Source organism: Pseudorasbora parva, chromosome 6 (assembly GCF_024679245.1).
Source record: "Pseudorasbora parva isolate DD20220531a chromosome 6, ASM2467924v1, whole genome shotgun sequence".
NCBI lineage: Eukaryota > Metazoa > Chordata > Actinopteri > Cypriniformes > Gobionidae > Pseudorasbora > Pseudorasbora parva.
In genome coordinates, this window is record NC_090177.1 from 2,096,074 (window position 1) to 2,120,074 (window position 24,001).

Here is a 24,001-nt window from a genome sequence, read left to right on the forward strand (position 1 = left end):
AAGAAATTTGATAAATCATGAAAATACCACAATTTGGCTGCGTCATCAGAAATAAAATACACAATTACCCAATATGCTTACAACATCTGTTAATAATATTTGTATAAAGGTTGTCGAATCTCAAAAAATGTTCATTGTATTAACTCAAAATTTTTATTTCAATGAACTCAAAATTTTAAGGCAACCAGGTAACTTATTTTCTAAATAATTTTTTACAGTGCATCAATTATCCTCAATCATATTGATTTGATAAAACATTAAATGTTGTTTGGCTTGATGAGCAAAAGAAACTTCTTTCAAAAACATTACAAATAGTAATCCAAACTTTTGGCCTGTACTGTATATATATATTGTGACAAGTCTCCCGAGCTCTCATCAGCGTCGCCCTGGCAATCGATTACAAACACCTGCACAGGGCCGGCGTTTGCTATAGACGGTTTCAACGGTAACAACATAAACAAACGCTACTGCGCATGCGCGCTTTTGTGGCCCAAACTTAACTTCCGGTAGACATCAATAACACCAGAGGATGCGTTATCTTTCTTATGCGTTAGCATCTTTAATTTTGATTGTGCACCATTATCTTAATGTATAGATTTTTTTTTTGTTTCAGCATGTTTATTATAAATAATCTCCCATTTATGTCTTTAATATAGAGTGGGAAAACGCCCCACTTAAAGGGTAGGTCACCCAAAACTGAAAATCCTGTCATTACTCACCTTCACGTTGATCCCAGAGTTTCCGCTAGAAAAAAAATGGTGCCGGACATTTTGATGATATGCCGGTCAAAAACTCCTGAAAGCAGTTTATGTAACTTAAAAAAAAATGACCATGTTTATTAGCCGAACTTTCAAATAGACGGAAAAAAAACATGAACGTCCGATTGGCGTCAATCAACCAATTTTTTAACTTATAGGCGTAATTTGCGGGTGGGACAGGTGGGACATGTCCCTACCACTTTTTTTAAAACATCTTGCTTCACGGATTAACCTAACTAATACAAACAATGCAGTTCAATGCAGCAAACGCGGCTCATGCAATCTTCACACAGACGAGCGCTTTAATCTAACGCTTAACGCCGTTGCAGAGACTTTCTGTTTGTTCCGGTCAGATCGCGAAACAAAACGCACAAAAACTGTTCCTGCTCTTGATGTACAACCACTGATGGTATTCGGTTTTGATGAGAGAAAAAATAGACCACGAGGGCAGATTAGAAACGAGAACTTCTGACAAGTTTAACAGACTAGACCAGTGATTAAACAAAGTGTGCAAATCTATTTGCCTTTATTCACGTGAAAAATCTTTAGATGCAATAATTAAACGCAATTAATAAATTTAATTATAAACTCAGTATGTCTCATTTAGTTGGTAACATTTAAATTGGCCACCGTGTGAAATGACAAAATCATATAATAGAATATAACAGTACAGCTACTGATAACTACAAGCAGGTAAGCACTACAAGATGTTTTTGAAATCATTAGAGAAAACGACCATGTGCTTATTTAAATCTTTTCGTTTCTACACATATTAGGCTATTCCTCATGTCTGTGAGGCAAGCCTGCCGAGTTTCAGTTTGAGACGCGCTTCAGTTCATGATGAAAGCGATGGCTTCCGCGACCTAGTCTACTTATTTATTTCTTATTAATTAAATACATGCAATTAACCGAATAACCCTTTATTAAAATTAAGAGACAATTTGTACAAAACGAAAGAAAGGCTTTTTACAAAACAAAACTTAATATTAAACTAAATATAACCACCAAAATCATTTCTGACCCACTCGCATCTTTGCACTTATAGCCTATATCATAATCAGATGAAATCTAAAAATAATATTATAATATTTAAACATAAATATGAAGAAAAAAAAACATTGTTTAATGGCTACAACAAGTATAGTAAGCTACAGATTTATGTCATGTCTGAGCTGGATTTGAACGAACATAATTTTACCGGTGGGTTCACAGTAGCCTATATAAATGCATGCGCACTCGCCTTTCAATTATGCAATGCGTCGGCATAACATGTTTCTTTGTTTCATAATATAAGAATAATGTTGGGAAACTTGTGTCATGTGCTCTCTGCTTGATTTTTAATATTTATATCATGTTAACCAAGAATAGTACGTCAAAATGTATTTCTACTGAGTAGTGCACCATACAAACAGACACAGACCGGAAGTTAACTTCGGGCCAGGCGCGTAACCGTAGCAACGCGCGTGCGTTCGATGAAACCGTCTATAGGCGAGCTAGGCGGTTGCCTAGGGCGACAATTGTGTTAGGGGCGCGAGCGCGCTCTAGTGCCGCCCATTACTACTCATTAAGCATCGAATCGGAACAAGCGAAATACAACATAATGTTCATTAAACATGATCGTCATAGGGCGCCCCCTCAGCCACACGTTTAATTACTTATCAACCTGATTATTGGATTGAATTGATGGTGATTATTGATTATTTGTTCAGGCGTTAGCTCAGGTCAGTGCTCATCTTGCGCGTTCATCAAAATGAGGCGTCTAAACCCCGCGGATGCACAGGGACGGAAAAAGAGAAAAAAAGAAAGGAAGAAAATCGAAAGAAAGCCCAGTATAGAGGTTAGTCTTCTTATCTCAGCCAATAAGTTGTCAAACAAAATAAAATTACTTAGTATCAATCTTATCAACTAATATTTATTTTATAAATATTATTAATATTGTCACTAAGCTATCACTTGCTAGTTTTCTACATAATTACTATACGTATTGCAAACATAACTTCACTGACAATAATCTACAATAACCTTCATGGATGTCATTTAAATATCAAACGTCCAGTTCGTTATGAATATGGATAACGTATGCATGTTATTTATGAAAAGTACAAATGCTCTCTACGTGGGCGTCGGAAGGAAATAAATACGGCCTCTCGTTTGTTTTTTTTTTTTTGTTTTTTTACTGGAGCAGACTAACGAAAGATGCCATATTATTTACATTAAGCACAAATATGCTGCGTTCACCAAATCCTGTACAGTGGCTGTGGTGTAGTGGTAAGACGCACGGCATCAAGATATGATGTAAATCGATCAGAGGTTCGATCGCGCCTTTTGCCACACTCGCTCTATTCCCTTTCCCCATCACAAATCAGATCGGAAAGGCATTTATTTTCAATAAAAAGTGAGAAAATGTTTGAAAAGTGGAAATAAAGCGTCGAACGTATATGTATATGTATATATATATATGTATATATATATGTATATATATATATATATATATATATATATATGTGTGTATATATATATGTGTGTATATATATATATATATATATATATATATATATATATATATATATATATATATATATATATATATGTATGTGTATATATATATATATATATATATATATATATATATATATATATATATATATATATGTGTGTATATATATATGTATGTATATATATATATATATATATATATATATATATATATATATATATATATATATATATATGTATGTATATATGTATATATATATGTATATATGTATATATATATATATATATATATATATATATATATATATATATATATATTATATATATTACCACTATTTTAATTAATTCCTAATAAATTAATCCCTTAATTTTTTGAGTTCATTAAAATAAATTTTTTGAGTTAATACAATGAACATTTTTTGAGATTTGACAACCTTTATACAAATATTATTAACAGATGTTGTAAGCATATTGGGTAATTGTGTGTTTTATTTCTGATGACGCAGCCAAATTGTGGTATTTTCATGATTTATCACATTATATGTGGTTCAGACACAATAATATTTTGAGTTTCTATTTATTAAACAAATTTCCTTCATTGTATCAACTCAAAGTTTTAATTTCAATAAAATAAAAATTTTAAGGCAACCAGGTTACTTACTTTTATAAGTTAAACCAACAAAAACCAACCAAATTTTTTTACAGTGTATGTAAAGCACTTTGAATTGCCATTGGGTATGAAATGTCCTATACAAATAAACTTGCCTTGCCAAATAAAAAAAAATATTATACCTTCGAAAATAATTTAAACAAAGACAATCCCAAAGTCAAAGAACCGCAGAACAAATCTGCACAGCACAAATGAGTCAGAGTCAAGTTTAAGTTTGTGGGAACATTTTACAGTCAGTGAGTTAGACAGGGGCGGAGTTGTGTGTGTGTGTGTGTGTGTGTGTGTGTGTGTGTGTGTGTGTCGTCTTTAACCCCTGACTCACTCACTCACACACACATACACACTCGTGCCTCACTGATGGCCTCGGTGTCTCTCCAGTGGATCTTCACTGTGCTGGTGGTCCTGATCATCTTTCAGGGTGTGTGTGTGATGTTTTACTGCATATCCGACACACACTCCAGGTGAGTGTGCTTTATCTCAATATGCCATTATAATTAGAAATAATCACATTTGGCTTTTAAATGAATTAAATTCGGGCTGCATGTCGCTGGTGTTTAAGTTGGCCACAACTTATGTTTTGTATGACAAATTCAGCTTTTAAAGTTTATTCAACTATTTGACATGAAACAAGTTGCGATAACTCAAACAAAGATTGTACAACTATTGACCCTAAGGCGAGAAGACTCAAAAATGTTCTTCAGCGGGTTGCCTGAAACTTCTCAACCTTCCTTTTCTTTTTTTTTTACAGTGCATAACTAATAAAGTCTAAGAATCTTAATAAGGGAGTTTTCTATCGTATATTGATGACGCTAATAGAGTATAATGTGTTTGCTGTCTTGTTAAATTGAGGATATTTAGATTACAAATTTAATCCAAATAGAAATGTTTTAGATTTGTACTGTGTTAATCTTTTGATTTACTGACTTGAAAATATTATGTTGCTATATTTTAAAATAAAACATTTGCTTCATTTTTACATACAGGTTGATGCATATTACATACATACAATGTGCCAGTTAATGTATTCATAATGTTTCAAAGCAGCTTTACAGAAAATCGTGATGTTTATGATTATCTTAATATGTATATAGTCGCATGTATTAGATTAGAGCTGGGCAATAGACAGTATAGCTTACAGGCTTCAGGCGCACCTTCAGACAAAAATGTTCTTTGTACTGCGCCCACGGTGCAAACAAATATATGTTTGTATTGGACATTTATGGAGCAGCAGATTCTGTGTGCAAATACACCATAAAAGTGGTTTATTAATCATAAATACAGATACTTTTCAAACCTAGCGATTGGTTTGTTTTTACCGAGCCATTGAAAGTTGTTTAAACCCAGCAGATTGGGTTGTTTTAACCCAGTGATTGTTCTTTTTTTAACCCAGTGATTTGTTAGTTTAAACCCAGTGTATTGGGTTGTTTTAACCCAGTGATTGGTTTGTTTAAACCCAGTGGATTGGGTTGTTTTAACCCAGTGGATTGGTTTGTTTAAACCCAGTGGATTGGGTTGTTTAAACCCAGTGGATTGGGTTGTTTAAACCCAATGTATTGGGTTGTTTTAACCCAGCGGATTGGGTTGTTTAAACCCAGGGGATTGGGTTGTTTTAACCCAGCGGATTGGGTTGTTTAAACCCAGCGGATTGGGTTGTTTAAACCCAGCGGATTGGGTTGCGGATTGGGTTGTTTTAACCCAGCGGATTGGGTTGTTTTAACCCAGGGGATTAGGTTATTTTAACCCAGCGGATTGGGTTGTTTTAACCCAGCGGATTGGGTTGTTTAAACCCAGCGAATTGGGTTGTTTAAACCCACCGGATTGGGTTGATTTAACCCAGCGTATTGGGTTGTTTTTACCCATTAAAGGGAAGAGGAATCTTTGCTGAACAAGAACTTTTAAGAGTGAGGTGGATCCCACAGAAACAACAAGCGCAACTAGAATGCAATAGATTGTGTGCAACAGATCGATCATTTAAGGGCATTAGACTTATACTTTTGCTCTTGTTTTCTTTCAGAGATGCGATGAAAGAGACGCTTGAGCTGCTGCGCTGCGCGAAACTCAGACGCAAGTTTTCCGTCATCAAACCGGCCAAAAGGTGCATAAGAATAAAGATCTACCAGCATTACTTGTGTTTCAAAGAAATAACCAATTAAATGTCTTTGTTTCCCTCTCAGTATAGAACTGAAGAGTTTCACGGCTGAGCTAACGGATCTCATGAGCTGCCCGTACAAATCCAACGAAACCGAGCGGGAGATAAACAGGTAAGTGTCTTTAATGTCTGCATTCACGCTTATGCTTTGTCCAAAAGTGACATGCATTGCATTCGAGCTTTGATGTATTACCTGGGAATTGGACTGTTTGTGTCATAATCTGCTATTTTAACTACTGGAACAACTTGTATGTTCAGTTGCACATTCCTTTAAAGGTCTCATGAACTGGCCTTTTTTCTTTTTTTATACTGTTGTCTGAGGTCAACGTATGTTGTTTGTGGGGTTTTTACATTTAAAAAAATCATAACTAATAAGTAATAAGCTATTTTCTACACTGGGTTTTGATGGGCGTGTCACTGGAGGCTTGGAAGTAAACGCCCACGGCTAGGATTGGGTAAGATTTGCATATTTAATGAGCTTCAGCTCCGCTGTCAGGATTGGTTTAAAAGCGGCACCGGAACGATTCTCTGGCAGGGCTTGCTAAACGTCTTTATCAAACAAACACAATGATTTATCTCTCATCCACCCGCGATTGATAAATTTTTGACACCTGATCAATGGATATAAGTGCAAAACACACACACACACACACACACACGTCATCAAATATCAAGTCAGTAGTGTTAATTTCGTCAGTCGAGATGAGACTAAATACACTGAAAAAATGACTTTGTGGTATGGTAAAATCTATTACATTAATTCATGTAATTATTACATTGTAAAATCAAGTTTAAGTCGGAACTATATATCTTAAGTCTATTCATGTAATAACTTAACTGAGAAAAAAAGAGTAAATTTTATCATATATTTACAAATAATATTTAATGTTTTATAGTCACAGCACATTCACCTAAAATATTAAGTAAATTTTAATCTAAAAAGGAAAGTGCATTTGAAAATGTGCACAGATTTTTTTTTTTTTTACAAAAAGATCCCACTTGTTCAGTGGTGGCAGAGACGGCCATTTTGGGATGTTGATTTTCTGTGGCTGACTTATTCTCAGTACGTTTTGACTTTTAACTGAACGTGAGTTTTAATCACAATAACGGTAACTAAAGCTACATAAGCTCTTATTGAGAATTAATAGAGTTTTTTTATGTCACTATTATGGCAATTAGTGTTTCCTTTAGTTGATGACTATTTTTTTTTTAAAATTGAAACAAAGAACACAGTTATCATGGATGTTACAATATCATTACATAGAATATTTCCAACATCTTCATTAGACATGTGCCGATTTTCGATAATGCGATTTATCACGATAATGAATATGCACAAGATTGTTATCGTGGGCACTTTAAAATATCGTAAATAATAATTTATTAACAATTAATACATTTTTTTATAATGCACTCAAGAATACTTTGCCCATCAACCGTATAAATGCTCCACACCGCTGTATTCTGCGTCAAAGGGACACACGCTCCGATATAAACAAGCCCAACGTGCGTTTGCACACGACTGAACCGGTGAAGGAGACGCGCTGCTGAAGTGCCGCTCAGTGACAGCAGAGGGCGCTGATGAACCGGTGAAGTAGACGCGCTGCTGAAGTGCCGCTCAGTGACAGCAGAGGGCGCTGATGAACCGGTGAAGGAGACGCGCTGCTGAAGTGCCGCTCAGTGACAGCAGAGGGCGCTGATGAACGGGTGAAGGAGACGCGCTGCTGAAGTGCCGCTCAGTGACAGCAGAGGGCGCTGATGAACCGGTGAAGGAGACGCGCTGCTGAAGTGCCGCTCAGTGACAGCAGAGGGCGCTGATGAACCGGTGAAGGAGACGCGCTGCTGAAGTGCCGCTCAGTGACAGCAGAGGGCGCTGATGAACCGGTGAAGGAGACGCGCTGCTGAAGTGCCGCTCAGTGACAGCAGAGGGCGCTGATGAACCGGTGAAGGAGACGCGCTGCTGAAGTGCCGCTCAGTGACAGCAGAGGGCGCTGATGAACCGGTGAAGGAGACGCGCTGCTGAAGTGCCGCTCAGTGACAGCAGAGGGCGCTGATGAACCGGTGAAGGAGACGCGCTGCTGAAGTGCCGCTCAGTGACAGCAGAGGGCGCTGATGAACCGGTGAAGGAGACGCGCTGCTGAAGTGCCGCTCAGTGACAGCAGAGGGCGCTGATGAACGGGTGAAGGAGACGCGCTGCTGAAGTGCCGCTCAGTGACAGCAGAGGGCGCTGATGAACCGGTGAAGGAGACGCGCTGCTGAAGTGCCGCTCAGTGACAGCAGAGGGCGCTGATGAACGGGTGAAGTAGACGCGCTGCTGAAGTGCCGCTCAGTGACAGCAGAGGGCGCTGATGAACCGGTGAAGGAGACGCGCTGCTGAAGTGCAGCTCAGTGACAGCAGAGGGCGCTGATGAACGGGTGAAGGAGACGTGCTGCTGAAGTGCCGCTCAGTGACAGCAGAGGGCGCTGATGAACGGGTGAAGGAGACGCGCTGCTGAAGTGCCGCTCAGTGACAGCAGAGGGCGCTGATGAACGGGTGAAGGAGACGCGCTGCTGAAGTGCCGCTCAGTGACAGCAGAGGGCGCTGATGAACGGGTGAAGGAGACGCGCTGCTGAAGTGCCGCTCAGTGACAGCAGAGGGCGCTGATGAACGGGTGAAGTAGACGCGCTGCTGAAGTGCCGCTCAGTGACAGCAGAGGGCGCTGATGAACCGGTGAAGGAGACGCGCTGCTGAAGTGCAGCTCAGTGACAGCAGAGGGCGCTGATGAACGGGTGAAGGAGACGTGCTGCTGAAGTGCCGCTCAGTGACAGCAGAGGGCGCTGATGAACGGGTGAAGGAGACGCGCTGCTGAAGTGCCGCTCAGTGACAGCAGAGGGCGCTGATGAACGGGTGAAGGAGACGCGCTGCTGAAGTGCCGCTCAGTGACAGCAGAGGGCGCTGATGAACGGGTGAAGGAGACGCGCTGCTGAAGTGCCGCTCAGTGACAGCAGAGGGCGCTGATGAACGGGTGAAGGAGACGCGCTGCTGAAGTGCCGCTCAGTGACAGCAGAGGGCGCTGATGAACGGGTGAAGGAGACGCGCTGCTGAAGTGCCGCTCAGTGACAGCAGAGGGCGCTGATGAACGGGTGAAGGAGACGCGCTGCTGAAGTGCCGCTCAGTGACAGCAGAGGGCGCTGATGAACGGGTGAAGGAGACGCGCTGCTGAAGTGCCGCTCAGTGACAGCAGAGGGCGCTGATGAACCGGTGAAGGAGACGCGCTGCTGAAGTGCCACTCAGTGACAGCAGAGGGCGCTGATGAACCGGTGAAGGAGACGCGCTGCTGAAGTGCCGCTCAGTGACAGCAGAGGGCGCTGATGAACCGGTGAAGGAGACGCGCTGCTGAAGTGCCGCTCAGTGACAGCAGAGGGCGCTGATGAACCGGTGAAGGAGACGCGCTGCTGAAGTGCCGCTCAGTGACAGCAGAGGGCGCTGATGAACCGGTGAAGGAGACGCGTTGCTGAAGTGCCGCTCAGTGACCGCAGAGGCCGCTGATGAACCGGTGAAGGAGACGCGCTGCTGAAGTGCCGCTCAGTGACAGCAGAGGGCGCTGATGAACGGGTGAAGGAGACGAGCTGCTGAAGTGCCGCTCAGTGACAGCAGAGGGCGCTGATGAACGGGTGAAGGAGACGAGCTGCTGAAGTGCCGCTCAGTGACAGCAGAGGGCGCTGATGAACCGGTGAAGGAGACGCGCTGCTGATGTGCCGCTCAGTGACAGCAGAGGGCGCTGATGAACCGGTGAAGGAGACGCGCTGCTGAAGTGCCGCTCAGTGACAGCAGAGGGCGCTGATGAACGGGTGAAGGAGACGAGCTGCTGAAGTGCCGCTCAGTGACAGCAGAGGGCGCTGATGAACGGGTGAAGGAGACGAGCTGCTGAAGTGCCGCTCAGTGACAGCAGAGGGCGCTGATGAACGGGTGAAGGAGACGCGCTGCTGAAGTGCCGCTCAGTGACAGCAGAGGGCGCTGATGAACCGGTTAAGGAGACGCGTTGCTGAAGTGCCGCTCAGTGACAGCAGAGGGCGCTGATGAACCGGTGAAGGAGACGCGCTGCTGAAGTACCGCTCAGTGACAGCAGAGGGCGCTGATGAACCGGTGAAGGAGACGCGCTGCTGAAGTGCCGCTCAGTGACAGCAGAGGGCGCTGATGAAAGGGTGAAGGAGACGCGCTGCTGAAGTGCCGCTCAGTGACAGCAGAGGGCGCTGATGAACGGGTGAAGGAGACGCGCTGCTGAAGTGCCGCTCAGTGACAGCAGAGGGCGCTGATGAACGGGTGAAGGAGACGCGCTGCTGAAGTGCCGCTCAGTGACAGCAGAGGGCGCTGATGAACGGGTGAAGGAGACGCGCTGCTGAAGTGCCGCTCATTGACAGCAGAGGGCGCTGATGAACGGGTGAAGGAGACGCGCTGCTGAAGTGCCGCTCAGTGACAGCAGAGGGCGCTGATGAACCGGTGAAGGAGACGCGCTGCTGAAGTGCCGCTCAGTGACAGCAGAGGGCGCTGATGAACCGGTGAAGGAGACGCGCTGCTGAAGTGGCGCTCAGTGACAGCAGAGGGCGCTGATGAACCGGTGAAGGAGACGCGCTGCTGAAGTGCCGCTCAGTGACAGCAGAGGGCGCTGATGAACGGGTGAAGGAGACGCGCTGCTGAAGTGCCGCTCAGTGACAGCAGAGGGCGCTGATGAACTGCAGAATGCGGCGGTTACCCCTGGAAACCCCGCAAACAAAAGCATCCGCGCTAGTGAAGGAGTTTTTAAAACTGACATTCGTTTTATGTAATCTCAATGTTGTTCATCACAGCACCTTTTACTTAATACTTAAAGACTTAATAGGCTATTTATTTTCAAGCTTAAACATTTTGATGTTTTAATCTTGACTACAACATGCCCTAATGATTAGAACTGTTCTGATTATTTGTTATTATTCAGTAAAACTTTGAGACATGCGACTTCATTAGTTAACATGTTAATTTATAATTACCAAACTGACAATGAAAAATACTTATAAAGAATGAATCATTCTATGTTAATTCTACTGTTTAATAACATTAAAATCAAAATAACTTTGTTAATGGACCTAAGATAAAACTAACAATGATCAGTATTTCTGAACTAACATTACCAAAAACATTATACTTTCTGTACCAAATGTAGCTATTGCTCAATCTTAGTTAATGCATTAACTAATGAGACCTTATTGTAATGTGTTAGCCTACCTGTTGTTCTTTATAGCCTAATTCTTTTGCACTTTAATCTGTTTGAAAATTGTACTTTTACAGCTCTGAAAAATATCAAGAGACCACATAACATTGATTTCTCAATGAGGCGTCTCTTAATTTTTTTCCAGAGCTGTATATATTTTTGGTGCATTATTGTATTTAAACATTCAGTTATACTAAAATAGTTCTTAGAGCTGTTATGCTATGGCAACACTTTTTTTTTGCAACTTATTTCAATATCGTATATCGTGATAAAACGTCAGCAATTAATCGCAACATGAAAAACTGATATCGGCACATGCCTAATCTTCATATACAATATCACACTTCCTTCATTGGTTTACATACATAATCCATTTTTCCCAGAGCTTGTTACATTTTTCAGATTTGAGTGTTAATATAAATGTAAGTCTCTCCATACTGTATATTTCTTTTACTATCCCTAACCATTGATCCTTTGTTGGAGGGTCAATCTGCATCCATTTATGGGTTATTGCTTTCTTACAGCTTACTAATAATACTTTAATTAAGTATTTATCCATGTCTAACACATTTTCTGGTATTTTGCCTAAATATAATGTAATGACAGAAGAATTAATCTCTACTCCAATAATTTTCCCAATCTCTGCCAGTACTTCTTGCCAAAAGGATTTAATCTTTGGGCAGGTCCAGAAAATATGGTAATGATTAGCCATCAGGGTTTCACATTGCCTCCAACAAAAGCCATGGCTCTGTGTGCCTGTACGTAGCGCTGTTAATTTGGGAGTTATAAATAATCTTACTAAATACTTCCATCCAGATTCCCTCCAGGATCTTGAGTTTGTGGTATTTACCTGTATCCCACATATATCTGTCCAGTCCTCATCTGTTATTAGTGAGTCAGACTCTTTCTCCCATTTTTGTTTAATGTGTTTTGACGAATGTTTCTTAGATGCTTGTATACTTCCATATACTCTTGAAACCAGCTTTTTGTTATCCTCTAATGTGTAAGCATTTGAAAATACTGTAATTAAATTATAATCTTCGGTCAATTGATCTTTAATTTTTTTGTTAAAATAATCTCTGACCTGCAAATATCTATAAAAATCCTCTTTTTCTAATCCAAATGTATTTGAAAGTGTCTGATAACTCTGTGATTTCCCATTAGAGATGACTGAACAGTAAGATGTGATACCTCTCCAAACCCATTGTTTAAATCTCTCATCTACCCTGGCTGGTTCAAAATCTGTGTCATATGCTATCCAATTTAAAACTCTAGCTTGTTCCTCTAATTGCAATTTCTTTAATACTATAAACCATGTCCTTAATGAAAATACAGTCCTGTTCAATCTGTTATAGCTCCTTTCAGCTAGATTTTTATTTCCTAGTATCGACTGTATAGGTGTCTCCATCTGTGTAACTTCTAGGGTTTTCCATCTTGATTCATAGCTCGTTATACACAAACTTACTAAGGGTTTTAATTAGGGATGTCAACGATTAATCGATGATCGATTAATTGTCGATAAGACATTTGATCGATAAGACTTATTGATCATCGATTAAGCAGGGTCGTGCGCGTGCGTTCGGCTCAACCGCGAAACGGGAGGAAAAATGAAGCGAGCGCGCCCGAGTTCTACTAGGACCATTTTACAGCTGGAGTCACACCTTCATCATGACTGCAAGCTTGCATGTGCATTCGCAGCCTTTTGTTTTGTGCAAATTTTGTAATATTGTGTTTATTTTGTGCAGGCCCATCTATAGCTGATTTATCTCATAAGGATGCATTTGGTTAATAATTAACGTTAGAGGCGAGCGGTAGTAAAAGCGTGGCGGTGATCAGCTTCAGCTCCAACAGCAATGCACAGCTAATAATGACTATGATTGGGACTGTCATATTACACAACATTAATGAGAACACTACTGTAATAAAACATTGCGATTGTTAATTATTTGGGTTTATTTGCCGTGCGTTTCATTGCGTTGATCCAGGAAGAGCGCGCGCACAACATGAGTCACGCATTCTGACTCGCGCATGTAACTTAGTTCAAGTTCACTTGTGCATTCGCATCAGATTGTGCTGAAGTAATTTGTAATATTACATTTATTTTGTAACGTTATATATGTGATCAATCATATAGGATGCGTTTCTTTCAGTGAAATAAAACGCACTAGCAAGTGGCTTCAGTCAGTGATGGCTAGCGGTTTTCATTCAGTGCTTCGGCTTTAGCGCATACAGAGCAATGCATAATAACGATGATTGGGATGGTCATATTATATAACAGAAATGAGAACACTATTTTAATAAATAGTTGTAAAGTCATCGGGTTTAGGTGCCGTGTTCAGAGCGTTGTTCCAGGACGAGCGCGTGTACGCGTCTCCCATTCTGAATATGAATATCAGCAACTCAATTCAAGTTCACTTGTGCATTCGCATCATTTTGTGAAGATATATAATTTGTAATATTTTGTTAACTTTATATAAATCTGATTAATCTCATATAGGAAGCTTTTTGTTGAGTTAAATAACGCGCTAGCAAAGCTTCAGTGTAACTTACCAGTGTTGATTCAGCGCATCCGCTTCACCTCACGCTGTTCAAACAGCAACGCGCGACTAATAATAGCTATGATTGGGACTGTCACATTACATAACATTAATGAAAACAATATTTTAATAAATCGTTTGAATTAATTGGCTTTAGGTGACGTTTCAGCACGTTGTTCTTGGAAGTGCGTCCACAAATTCTGAATAATCAGATCTGAGGCGGCGTTCGTGTTGTATTAGGCCTACAGGTTATATTTGGTTATTAAATAAGTCATTTAATTAAATTTTAAATAACATCGACTAGTTTTACAATCCCATAGCTCTTTGTTTAGATAAAAAAAATCCTTCTCATTCATTTGGTGAACATGGCGTTTTGAGCATCATTTGTACATCCTGTCATGCTGGATGCTAGACGCATATTTTAGTATTATGGTTAACGATTAATCGATTAATTGATCGTTAATTTAAACGACGATCGATCATGGGAATTTGTGAAAATTGACATCCCTAGTTTTAATTGAGCAGCATAATAATAGTCCTGAAGACATGGTAGAGCTCTCCCTCCCTTTTCCTTTGTCAACTGCAAAGTTTTAAACCTTATTCTAGGTTTTCTACCATTCCAGACAAACCTAGAAATCATGCCATCCCATTCATTAAATTTTTTTTGCGATATTTCCAGAGGTAATGATTGAAAGAGATAAAGTATCCATGGTAGTGACTCATATCCATTGGGAGCAGGGTCCATTTAGAGATATCGGACTTTAGCTCCTTATTAATAGGACCATAGTTACTTTCAAAGAGTTCTGATATATCTTTTGTTAGAGTTATACCCAAATATTTTATTGACCGAGATTTCCATTTGAAGTCATATTGTCGTCTTATAGGCAAATTAGGTCTATAATTAAAAATAAGAGTTTGTGTTTTTTGGATATTTATTTTATACCCAAAATAAAATGTATATGTTTCTAAAAAGGTCATCAATTTAGGGATGCTAGAGTTTAGATTTGTCAGAAACATTAAGACATCATCTGCATACACACAGATCTTATGTTCATCTCCTCTAATCGAGATCCCTTTTATCTCTGAGTCCTCTCTTATTGCTTGGGCCAAAGGCTCAATGAATAAGGCAAACAGAGCAGGACTTAAGGGGCAGCCTTGACGTGTTCCTCTTTCCAAATGGATTGTTTCAGACAAGTGGCCATTAACTTTGATCCTGGCTACTGGTGAGGAGTATAATGCTTTAATAAATGGAATCAAATTATCATTAAACCCAAATCTTGCCAATACTTGATACAAGTAATCCCATCCAACAGAGTCGAATGCCTTCTCGGCGTCTAGGCTCATCAACATTGAGCTTATATTTTCTGTTACAACATGACTCATTACTTGCAATGCTCTCCTTATATTATCTTGTGTTTGCCTATTTTGTATAAAGCCAGTTTGATCAAGATCCACCAACTCAGGGATGATACCCTCTAATCTTTTAGATAAGATTAAAGCAAATAATTTATAGTCCACATTTAGGACTGAAATTGGTCTGTATGAACTGCATTCCTTCTTATATTTCCCCTCCTTTGGAATAACTGAAATTACCGCTTCGCTCCATGACTGTGGGGTTCCCTTTCGAAAGGGAACTCGCGCTGCGTCAGCTGACGCTACGGGGAACGCCTTCAGCGTGACAGGTGTCTGAAATCGCTATCAAATCACAATCCTACTGACCGTCGGCAGCTGGTGATGTCATCACCGTGCGACCAGGAAGTATAAAAAGGCACCGTGCCAACATGACAACATCCTTTCGTCTTCAGGGACTGTTTTGTCTGGTTCGCTGGAAAGTCGTAAAATGAAGTGCACACGCAAGGTTAAGGGAGCGTACAGGAAGTGCGCTGATCCGTGTCCCAGGTTTCTTACGCCTGAGGACACACACACCCTTTGTGTGCTCTGCCTGGGGGAAGAGCACGCGCGGGAGGTTCTCGAGGGGGCCTCCTGCGCGAACTGCGAGCGTTTTCCCTTGAGGACGCTCCGCTCTCGCCTGGCCTTCTTCTCGAGGGAAGAAGAGCCAGCATCTGGGAGCGGTCCCGCTCAAGCTGAGGCTGAGCGGCGCCGTCTGTCCTGGGGCTCCCAGATGGACCTGGCTCATCGTCTAGAGAGTACAGTTCTCGCGGATGATCAGCCAGGTCGCGAGAGCAGGCTGACGGAGGAGGAGTCGGATGGAGACTCCTCCTCGTCGTCAGCTCATGCTCTTCCGGTCGATCAGAGGATGGCTGTGGATGTGGGGGAAAATGAAGCTGAGGCTGAATCCTCCCAGCCATCCTGCCCCGTGTATGGGGAGCTGTATGATGTAATGGGGCGCGCGGCGCTGAGACTTCAGCTGCCGTGGCAGAGAGCCAGGGGAGAGGCCGCCCGCCCAGACAGATTGGGCGATCGGTTTCTCCCCGACCATAGCCGCCCAGCTCCCGGGAGCCTTCCATTCCTCCCCGACCTTCACGAGCAGGTCGTGGGGGCATGGAAGAAACCCTACTCGGCGCGAATCCATCGGCATCAGCGGTTTAACTTCGCTGATGTCGAGGGATTGGCCGAGGCAGGGTATGTGTCGATGCCGCCCATCGACGAGACGTTCGCGAACTATCTCGCGTCTGGGCGGCCATCGACACTAAGAGCTCCTGCCCTGCCGTCTAAACCATTAAAGACGACCTCGCGTCTTAACGGCAGGGCATACACGTCGGCGGGTCAGGCGGCGGCGGCCTTGCACACAATGGCAGTGTTGCAGGCCTATCAGGCCGATCTGCTGAGGGACCTCGATCAGGGGGAGGGCCTACCCCCTGATGCGATGGCTGAGTTGCGCCGCACCACGGATCTCTCTCTCCGGGCGGCCAAACACACAGCAGTCGCCATCGGACGGTCGATGGCGGCTATGGTCGCCACGGAGAGGCATCTGTGGCTGAACCTGGCGGACATCGGGGGGAAAGAAAAGGCTTTTCTCCTTGATGCCCCGGTCTCGCCCTCTGAGCTTTTCGGCACCTCCGTCGAGGCGGTGGTGGGAAAGTTCAGAGAGGCGAGGGCGCGCTCAGCGGCGTATAGAACGTGTATTCCGCTGAGGTCCGGGGCGGCGCCCAGGCAGGAGGGTGTCCCTGGCCCTTCGAGGTCCGAGGAGCATCGATTGGGCCAACGCAGCAGCGTAGCCTCTCGGGCGCCCCCTCCGTGGAGGAGTAGGACGCAGAAGAGGCGGGACACCCGCAACAGGAGGAGGGACATCGGGGAGAAGAGCCGCTTCCAGCGCCGGAAGCGGGGTGGTGAGTCTCCGCCCCCGAGGGCGCGGAAGTGATGTGAATATGTCCCCTCCTTTGTTTTCTGTTGTGTTTCTTTTCTCTCCCCGGGCGCGCTTCACACCAGGCCGCGCGGGCCGATGATGAGCGGATGTGAGACTCTGACGGCCTGCCAGGCCGGTGTGTGCTCTGCCCGCACACAGTGCATCGTCTCTGGGAATAGCGGGATTTCGCGGCCGCCTCCAAAATCGGCCTTGCTTGAGAATGAAGCGCCCCACCCTCAGGTTAGTGCGCCGAAGCATGCATGTTACATGAAGCGATGAGGCACGGAAGACAGCGGGTGAGTCCCCTTTTTAGGGCAAACATTCTTCTTTTTAACGCCGTATGTTTGGACTCTATGCGTCCCTGAGGGATATTTTGTCTACAAAAGATGAAGTAAAGTGTAACAGTGGGCCTGTAGTTCCCCGGTAAAGGTGGCTAGAACGATGTTTTGTATAAACACAGTGTGTTTATGTAGGTTGTACGTTTGCTTGTGTAGCAACAGTAGTTTATAAGGCTGTTTCTCTTCTGGATATGTGTAATATGAGCAGTTGAGGCCACCGCACATGCCGCGGGCATGTAGCGGCGATATAAACTGACGTATGTTCTCCTGGCGAACGTTTTTAGCTGTAGCCACCTCTGGGTAGCGTTGGCACCTCTGCTAGTGAAATATCTAGATTAATTTGTGAGGTTAGGCTAGCGCATGAACTACAGTAAGGTCTGTCCCAGCCCTATTTAGGGCCGTTGTGTGTGGGATTATCAGACCGATGCTAGTGCATCAGGTTGGCCTAGGCTGTTGATGGGATGACGGTGGCGTCTCGCGGTGGCTTATCGCCCTGGCAGTTGCCCCGGGCTCCGGTCGGTGGTCCCGTAGGAGCTTTATATCCCTACCCGGCCTCCCCGCAGTAGGGTCGTCCGGCCAATGCCCACCCCCCTTCTGCATTTGGGGGTTATTATTAATGCATAAAGGTGTTTAGCAGAATGAATCGCGACTCAGCCAGTGGTCGTGGGGACGGGGTAGGCGTCTCTTCGCGGTGCGCAGTTAGACTGGTTTTGCTAGCCCCGCCCCCCAGAGCTAGTGCGGCCGCCACTTCTGGGCGGCCCCCCGGCTTGGTTCAGGAAATGGCCGGTTATGTGTGTGTGTGTTCAATATCTTTCACTTTTTGCTCTGTGTCTTCTGCTTCACCTTTTAGGCCCGGGTCGAGCTGTACTTCGCAACCATCTGAAAGCATCGGTTGGTAGGATGCTCCCCTGGAGTCCAAACACTGTCACGGCTGATGCCCTTGCGCGGACGGCGGACCGCTGGACGACCAGACGGCCGCCCTGGAGGCAGGTGGCGTAAGTTGTACTCCCCTCGCTTTAGAGGGTTCAAGGCGCTTAATGCTGAGTGCACTGCTGTGGGCATTGTGTTTTAGGTCCACGCTGGTAGGCGCTGCCTGAGAGACTGCGCCGTCGCAGAAGGCTGCTATGGGCCGCTGGGGCGGACCGACTATAGAAGGCTGGCTGGCGGGAAACGCCAGCCAAGGCAGTCCGGGCAGTTAACTCTGGGTCAGGTGGTAGGCCTCAGTAGGCCTCCCTGCGGGTGAGTTCCGACGTCGTGGCCCATGTGAGCGGGGAGGGTTCTCCCCAACGATGTCGGTTGCAGTAGAAACCTCGTCATAAGTAGGCCCCTAACGGCCTCCCTGGGGATGAGTCCCCAGGTAGTGACTGGATACCCAGTCCTCATCAGCCAGCAGACAGCCACTGTCAGCCCGACTTTAAGGGCTCGCTGAGTTTCAGCACGCCTCACATGGCATCCCCTGAGGGGGTGACCTAGGGTTCCGACCATTGGTTGACAGGATCTAGGCCGCTTGAGGCCGCCTGTAGGGTGAGTCCCGGTTCCCAGGTCTTGCAACAGTGTGCGCGGGTGCTAGCCAGGCGGCTAGCATAGTCTGCTATCAGGGACGGGCCGCTTCAGGCCGTCCTATGATCGTTTCCCGGCCCTGCGGGGTTTCCGGTGGGATTTGCCATCGGATAAGCACCGTATGTCACCAATCTAATAGGGAACTGCCATTCGGCAATAGGCCTCTCCGGGCCGCCCTAAAAAAAGACCGGACTGTACGTAGGCATCAAACAGGCCTCCCTGGAGGCGAGCCCCGGGAACGCAACAGCTCCCGACAGTTTGCACGTTGGCTGACAGGAAGTAGGCCGCTCTAGGCCGCCTGAGGGTGAGCCCCCGAGCTGGGACGCTCGGTAGGCCAGTGTATTATGCTGTCAGGCCTCTTTTGGCCTTTTTGGGAGGGATTCCCGGACCAGGTCTCGGTGACAAGCTAGCTATTAGCATGGGTGGCTTCTGGCGCTATAGCCTCACGAGCCCCCTGAGGAACCAGTAAAGCCACCTGCCTGCAGGCCGCCTGAGGGTGAGCCCCGAGCTGGGACGCTCGTTAGGCCAGTGTATTATGCTGTCAGGCCTCTTTTGGCCTTTTTGGGAGAGGATTCCCGGACCAAGGTCTCGGTGACACGCTAGCCATTAGCGTGGGTGGCTTCTGGCGTTATAGCCTCATGAGCCCTCTGAGGAACCAGTAAAGCCACCTTCCTGCGGTTTTTAACAGCAAACAGCTAACACTAACGGTGCTGGGTGGAGGCGCCTCATGGCCTCCCTGGAGGGGAAACGGTTCCTTGAAACAGGAACGTATAACTGGCTTTGGGCTGACAGCTAGCGGCTGCCCGCCGGTGGGTCCCGGCCTGCGCCGGTATAACTCAAGGGCGGGCTTATGCCCTAGCACAACGAGACTCCGTTTCTGCTGCGCAGTCCCTTCAGGACAGGGACTGGCTAGCCTACAGCATGGGTTACCTACCAAGCTGGCTTAAGAGCTCCCCTCATTGAGGGTCGTCTGCGAGCTTAAGGCCGCTTGAGTCTGATCAGACGGGCAGGCCCCCCTCGGGGCCTCCCGGGTAGATCAGTCCATAGGCCTTTTTTAGGCCTCCTGAGCACCCCTGTAATAAATGTGCTCAGTAGATCCTAGGATCGAGCAGAAGAGACTCCCCTCGATGGCAAGGGTAAGAAGCACTAAGCTGAGTACTGCTCTCCAGGATTCCCGTCTCCGAGTTCCGGTCTGAGGAGGACACTGCCACTTTGCAGTCCCTCAGTCTGGATGCTCATGAATAGAGCGATGTCCGGAGGCTCTGTTTTGACAGACAGGGTTGGCCAAGCTGGGGTGTCCCACAGAAGTGATGCCAGGTGAGGCCTCCCTGGTGGCATTCGGTGAGGGGTTTTCCCGAATTAGTGACGGCTGGTGGCGCCCTCGGGTCCCCTAGCCACATTCCCTTAAGGGACTCCTTCCTTCGAACGTAGTAGGTCCCAGGCCCTCGAGCAAGCCGAGAGTAGGAAACCTCAGTAAAACTTACTTAGGTTCTCTCTTAGGCATATAGCTTGGGCTATGACCGTAGGGAATGATGTCACTGGCAGCCTGTGTGGCTAGAGGGGGAGTGGTTCAGACTTTCCGCGAACACTCGTCCAGGCAGTTCTCACTGCCAGTAAGGGGCGTGCACTCCCCTCAGCATGGCGGCGTGGGTATATCGTTCCCCGTAGCGTCAGCTGACGCAGCGCGAGTTCCCTTTCGAAAGGGAACGTCCCCGGTTACGTATGTAACCTTAGTTCCCTGAGAACAGGGAACGAGACGCTGCGTCACATGGCCATGCTTCAAGGTGTGCCTGCCCACAGTCCCTTCAGACGAAGCGGATGTTGTCATGTTGGCACGGTGCCTTTTTATACTTCCTGGTCGCACGGTGATGACATCACCAGCTGCCGACGGTCAGTAGGATTGTGATTTGATAGCGATTTCAGACACCTGTCACGCTGAAGGCGTTCCCCGTAGCGTCAGCTGACGCAGCGTCTCGTTCCCTGTTCTCAGGGAACTAAGGTTACATACGTAACCGGGGACGTTTTCCCTGTTCTTAAGATATGATTAAAGCAGTTGAGCAATACAGGTGTTACTTGGGGTCTAAATATTTTGAACCATTCAGCCGGATATCCATCTGTGCCTGGTGTCTTGTTTGCTTTTAACTTTGATATGGCATAATTTAGTTCTTCAATTGTTATTTCACCCTGCAATATTTTATTCTGTTGTTCCCCTATTGATGGAAGATCTAAAGAATCTAAAAAAATGTTTTATAATTGGGGAATCGGCCCTAATTTTTTGAGTATATAAATCTTTGTAGTATAATGCAAATGATTTTTGAATATCTTTTAATCTATTACATACCTGTTGGGTTTTAGGGTTTCTAATTTCATAAATTTTATTTTTTGCCTGTTTCCTTATCCTCCAGGACAGAAGTTTCATAGCTTTAGGTCCTGTTTCATAGTACCTTTGTTTAGCAAATTTGATCTGTCTTTCTATTTCCTCATCATAAATCCCATTTAGGTCTTGTTTAACTTTTTGTAATCGCATCAGTATCTGTGGGTCCTTCTGTTTGCTGTGTTTAAGCTCTAAGTTTTTCATTTCCTCCTGTAAGGATAATAACATTTTTTGTTTCTCTTTTTTACGAAAAGCAGTTAGAGTAATAATTCTGTCTCGAATTACAGCCTTTGCGGCATCCCACAGTGTACTTGAAGATACTTCCCCAGTATCATTGAATTGAAGATACCTTTCAAATTCATTCTCAATTTGCCTCTTTATCGCTGTATCGTTCAAGATACTCGTATTAAGTCTCCAAAGTGTATGTTTCTGTTGATTATCTAAATTTAGAGTAAGGTACACTCCTGAGTGGTCTGATACATCCTTAGTCCCTTACGAAAGGAAAATATATTTACCAACATATTTTCTTAAAATATATTTGGAATAATATATATATTATATATTCATGCAATATATTGCAAAATATACAAATGATTGCCGCTTTCAATATATTGCAATATATTGGAAAATATAAATATTAAATCCCATATATGTGAATATATTGCATGATGTTTTCAAATATATGGCAATATATTTTTGTTTCGTAAGGGGGTCCAATATTACAATTTCTAATTGTATGTCTATCTGAGTTATACATAAATAGATAATCAATTCTTGAGTATGTAGAGTGGCTTGCAGAATAAAATGTAAATTGTTTCTCCCTGGGATGCAATGCTCTCCATATATCCAACAAACCCAGTTCTTTGAGCATTCTTTGAACCATTTTAGTATTTAAGTTTTTCTTTTTGGAAGGATTAGTTGTATCCAGTAGAGGCTGAAGTTGCACATTTAAATCCCCACCAAATATAAGGGTTTTCTTAGGATTCTGTGGCTATTAAATCAAATATTTTCTTAATAAAGGATGTATTGTCTCCTGGTGGAGCATATTCGTTAAATAACGTTACTTCTTTATTATCTAATTTGCCTTTAACTAAGATATATCTTCCCTCTTTATCTTTAATTTCAGATTCAAAATTCACTTTATTAGAAATCAGGATGGCCACTCCCCTTCTGCGTCCTGATTTATGAGATGAGTAATAAGTATTTTGAAAACCAAGTTTCTTTAGTGTCTCATGTTCTTGTGGAGGTATGTGGGTCTCTTGCCAGTAAATTACCTGTATTGTTTCTCGTTTCATTTTTGCAATAATTCTGCTCCTTTTCATCGGATTATGTAGCCCATTAACATTAAGTGTAATTATTTTATATTCCTGACTATGCATTTATTTGTTTCAATACGCATAACTTTGAATAACATTTCCCATGATAACCTAAACAAAATGAACAATGAACAATCGTAACAGCGAGAACAGTAAAGTAAAAGAAAAAGAAAATAGAAAAAAGAAAAGGAAAAAAAGACTTCCAAGTCCGAGATTTAAAGTAGGTCCTCAATTTGAGAGGAAATCCTTGTGTCCGTCAAGGGCCTCTCATCAGTGCGAATGAAGATACTCACAAAATATTCGATGCACCGCCAATTTCTAAACCGTTCCCACTTAACCGGTTTAAATATTAGAATCAAACAGGCTCAGTAAAATTTGAATAAATAAAATAAAAAATACAAATAAATAAATAATAATATTTAACCTAGATTAAATGGAAATAAGTTAACGAGATATTAATCCTTTTATTTAAGACTTGTAAAAAGAATTTTCTCGGGATTAGATATGCCAAAGGAGGTCTACCTTAATATAGATACTGCTCAATATCGCTCATCAGGATGCGTTGTCTTAAAGGTTCCTGGTTTTTTTTTCCGCCACAGATATCCTGATCGAACATTCAATTCTATACTATCAAGCATCCATATCAGTTAATCCCGGAGTGACACGTTGAAAGCTTCGTAACTTCTCCCGTATCCGTTCTTGATCCACGTGTGCTTGGCGGCGTCGATTTGCACCTGTTCTTTCCCCACGGTGCAAGTCTTCGCTGTTTTGGTTCAGGTTCCTTGAAGTTATCAAGCGAGAATCCTTTCTTCTTCAGGTCTTTAACTGCTTCTGCTGCATTCTCGTAGGTTTTGGTACCATTTTCAAAGAACACTCTCAGTTTTGCTGGGTATGGAGTGTGAAACCGAATCCCCTTGGATTTGAGCTCCTTCAGAATCTCCACATATTCCTTTCTCTTTTTCAGTATCTCTGGAGGGTAGTCCGAGTCGAAATAAATCCTCTTTCCTTCGAACCGAACCTCTCTCTTTTTCCATGCAGTCTGCAGTACTTGTTCTTTCACTTTAAACTCTTGGAAGCAGAGAACCAGCGATCTGGGTGGTGCATCACGGGGAGGCTTTGGTGCAAGTGCTCTGTGGCAGGGCTGTATTCAAATCTCCGTTTCCATGGATAGCAGACTTTATAAGCCTCGTCACAAACTAGTATGTTGCTTCCCTCGGATTCCTCCGGGACTCCGTAGATACGGAGATTGTTCCGTCTAGAGCGAGCTT

General features: G+C 43.9%; 1 protein-coding gene across 1 annotated transcript in view; it reads left to right on the plus strand.

Annotated features, from left to right (window-relative positions):
• The first annotated feature begins 4,277 nt into the window (after nucleotides 1-4,277).
• Nucleotides 4,278-24,001, plus strand: part of LOC137078272 (alpha-2,8-sialyltransferase 8E-like) — a 38,093-nt gene continuing 18,369 nt past the window's right edge. The window contains exons 1-3 of the mRNA XM_067445431.1: nucleotides 4,278-4,385; nucleotides 5,939-6,019; nucleotides 6,099-6,185. Coding sequence (XP_067301532.1) covers nucleotides 4,282-4,385; nucleotides 5,939-6,019; nucleotides 6,099-6,185 — 272 coding nt within the window. The 5' untranslated portion in view covers nucleotides 4,278-4,281. The remainder of the gene's footprint in view (nucleotides 4,386-5,938; nucleotides 6,020-6,098; nucleotides 6,186-24,001) is intronic.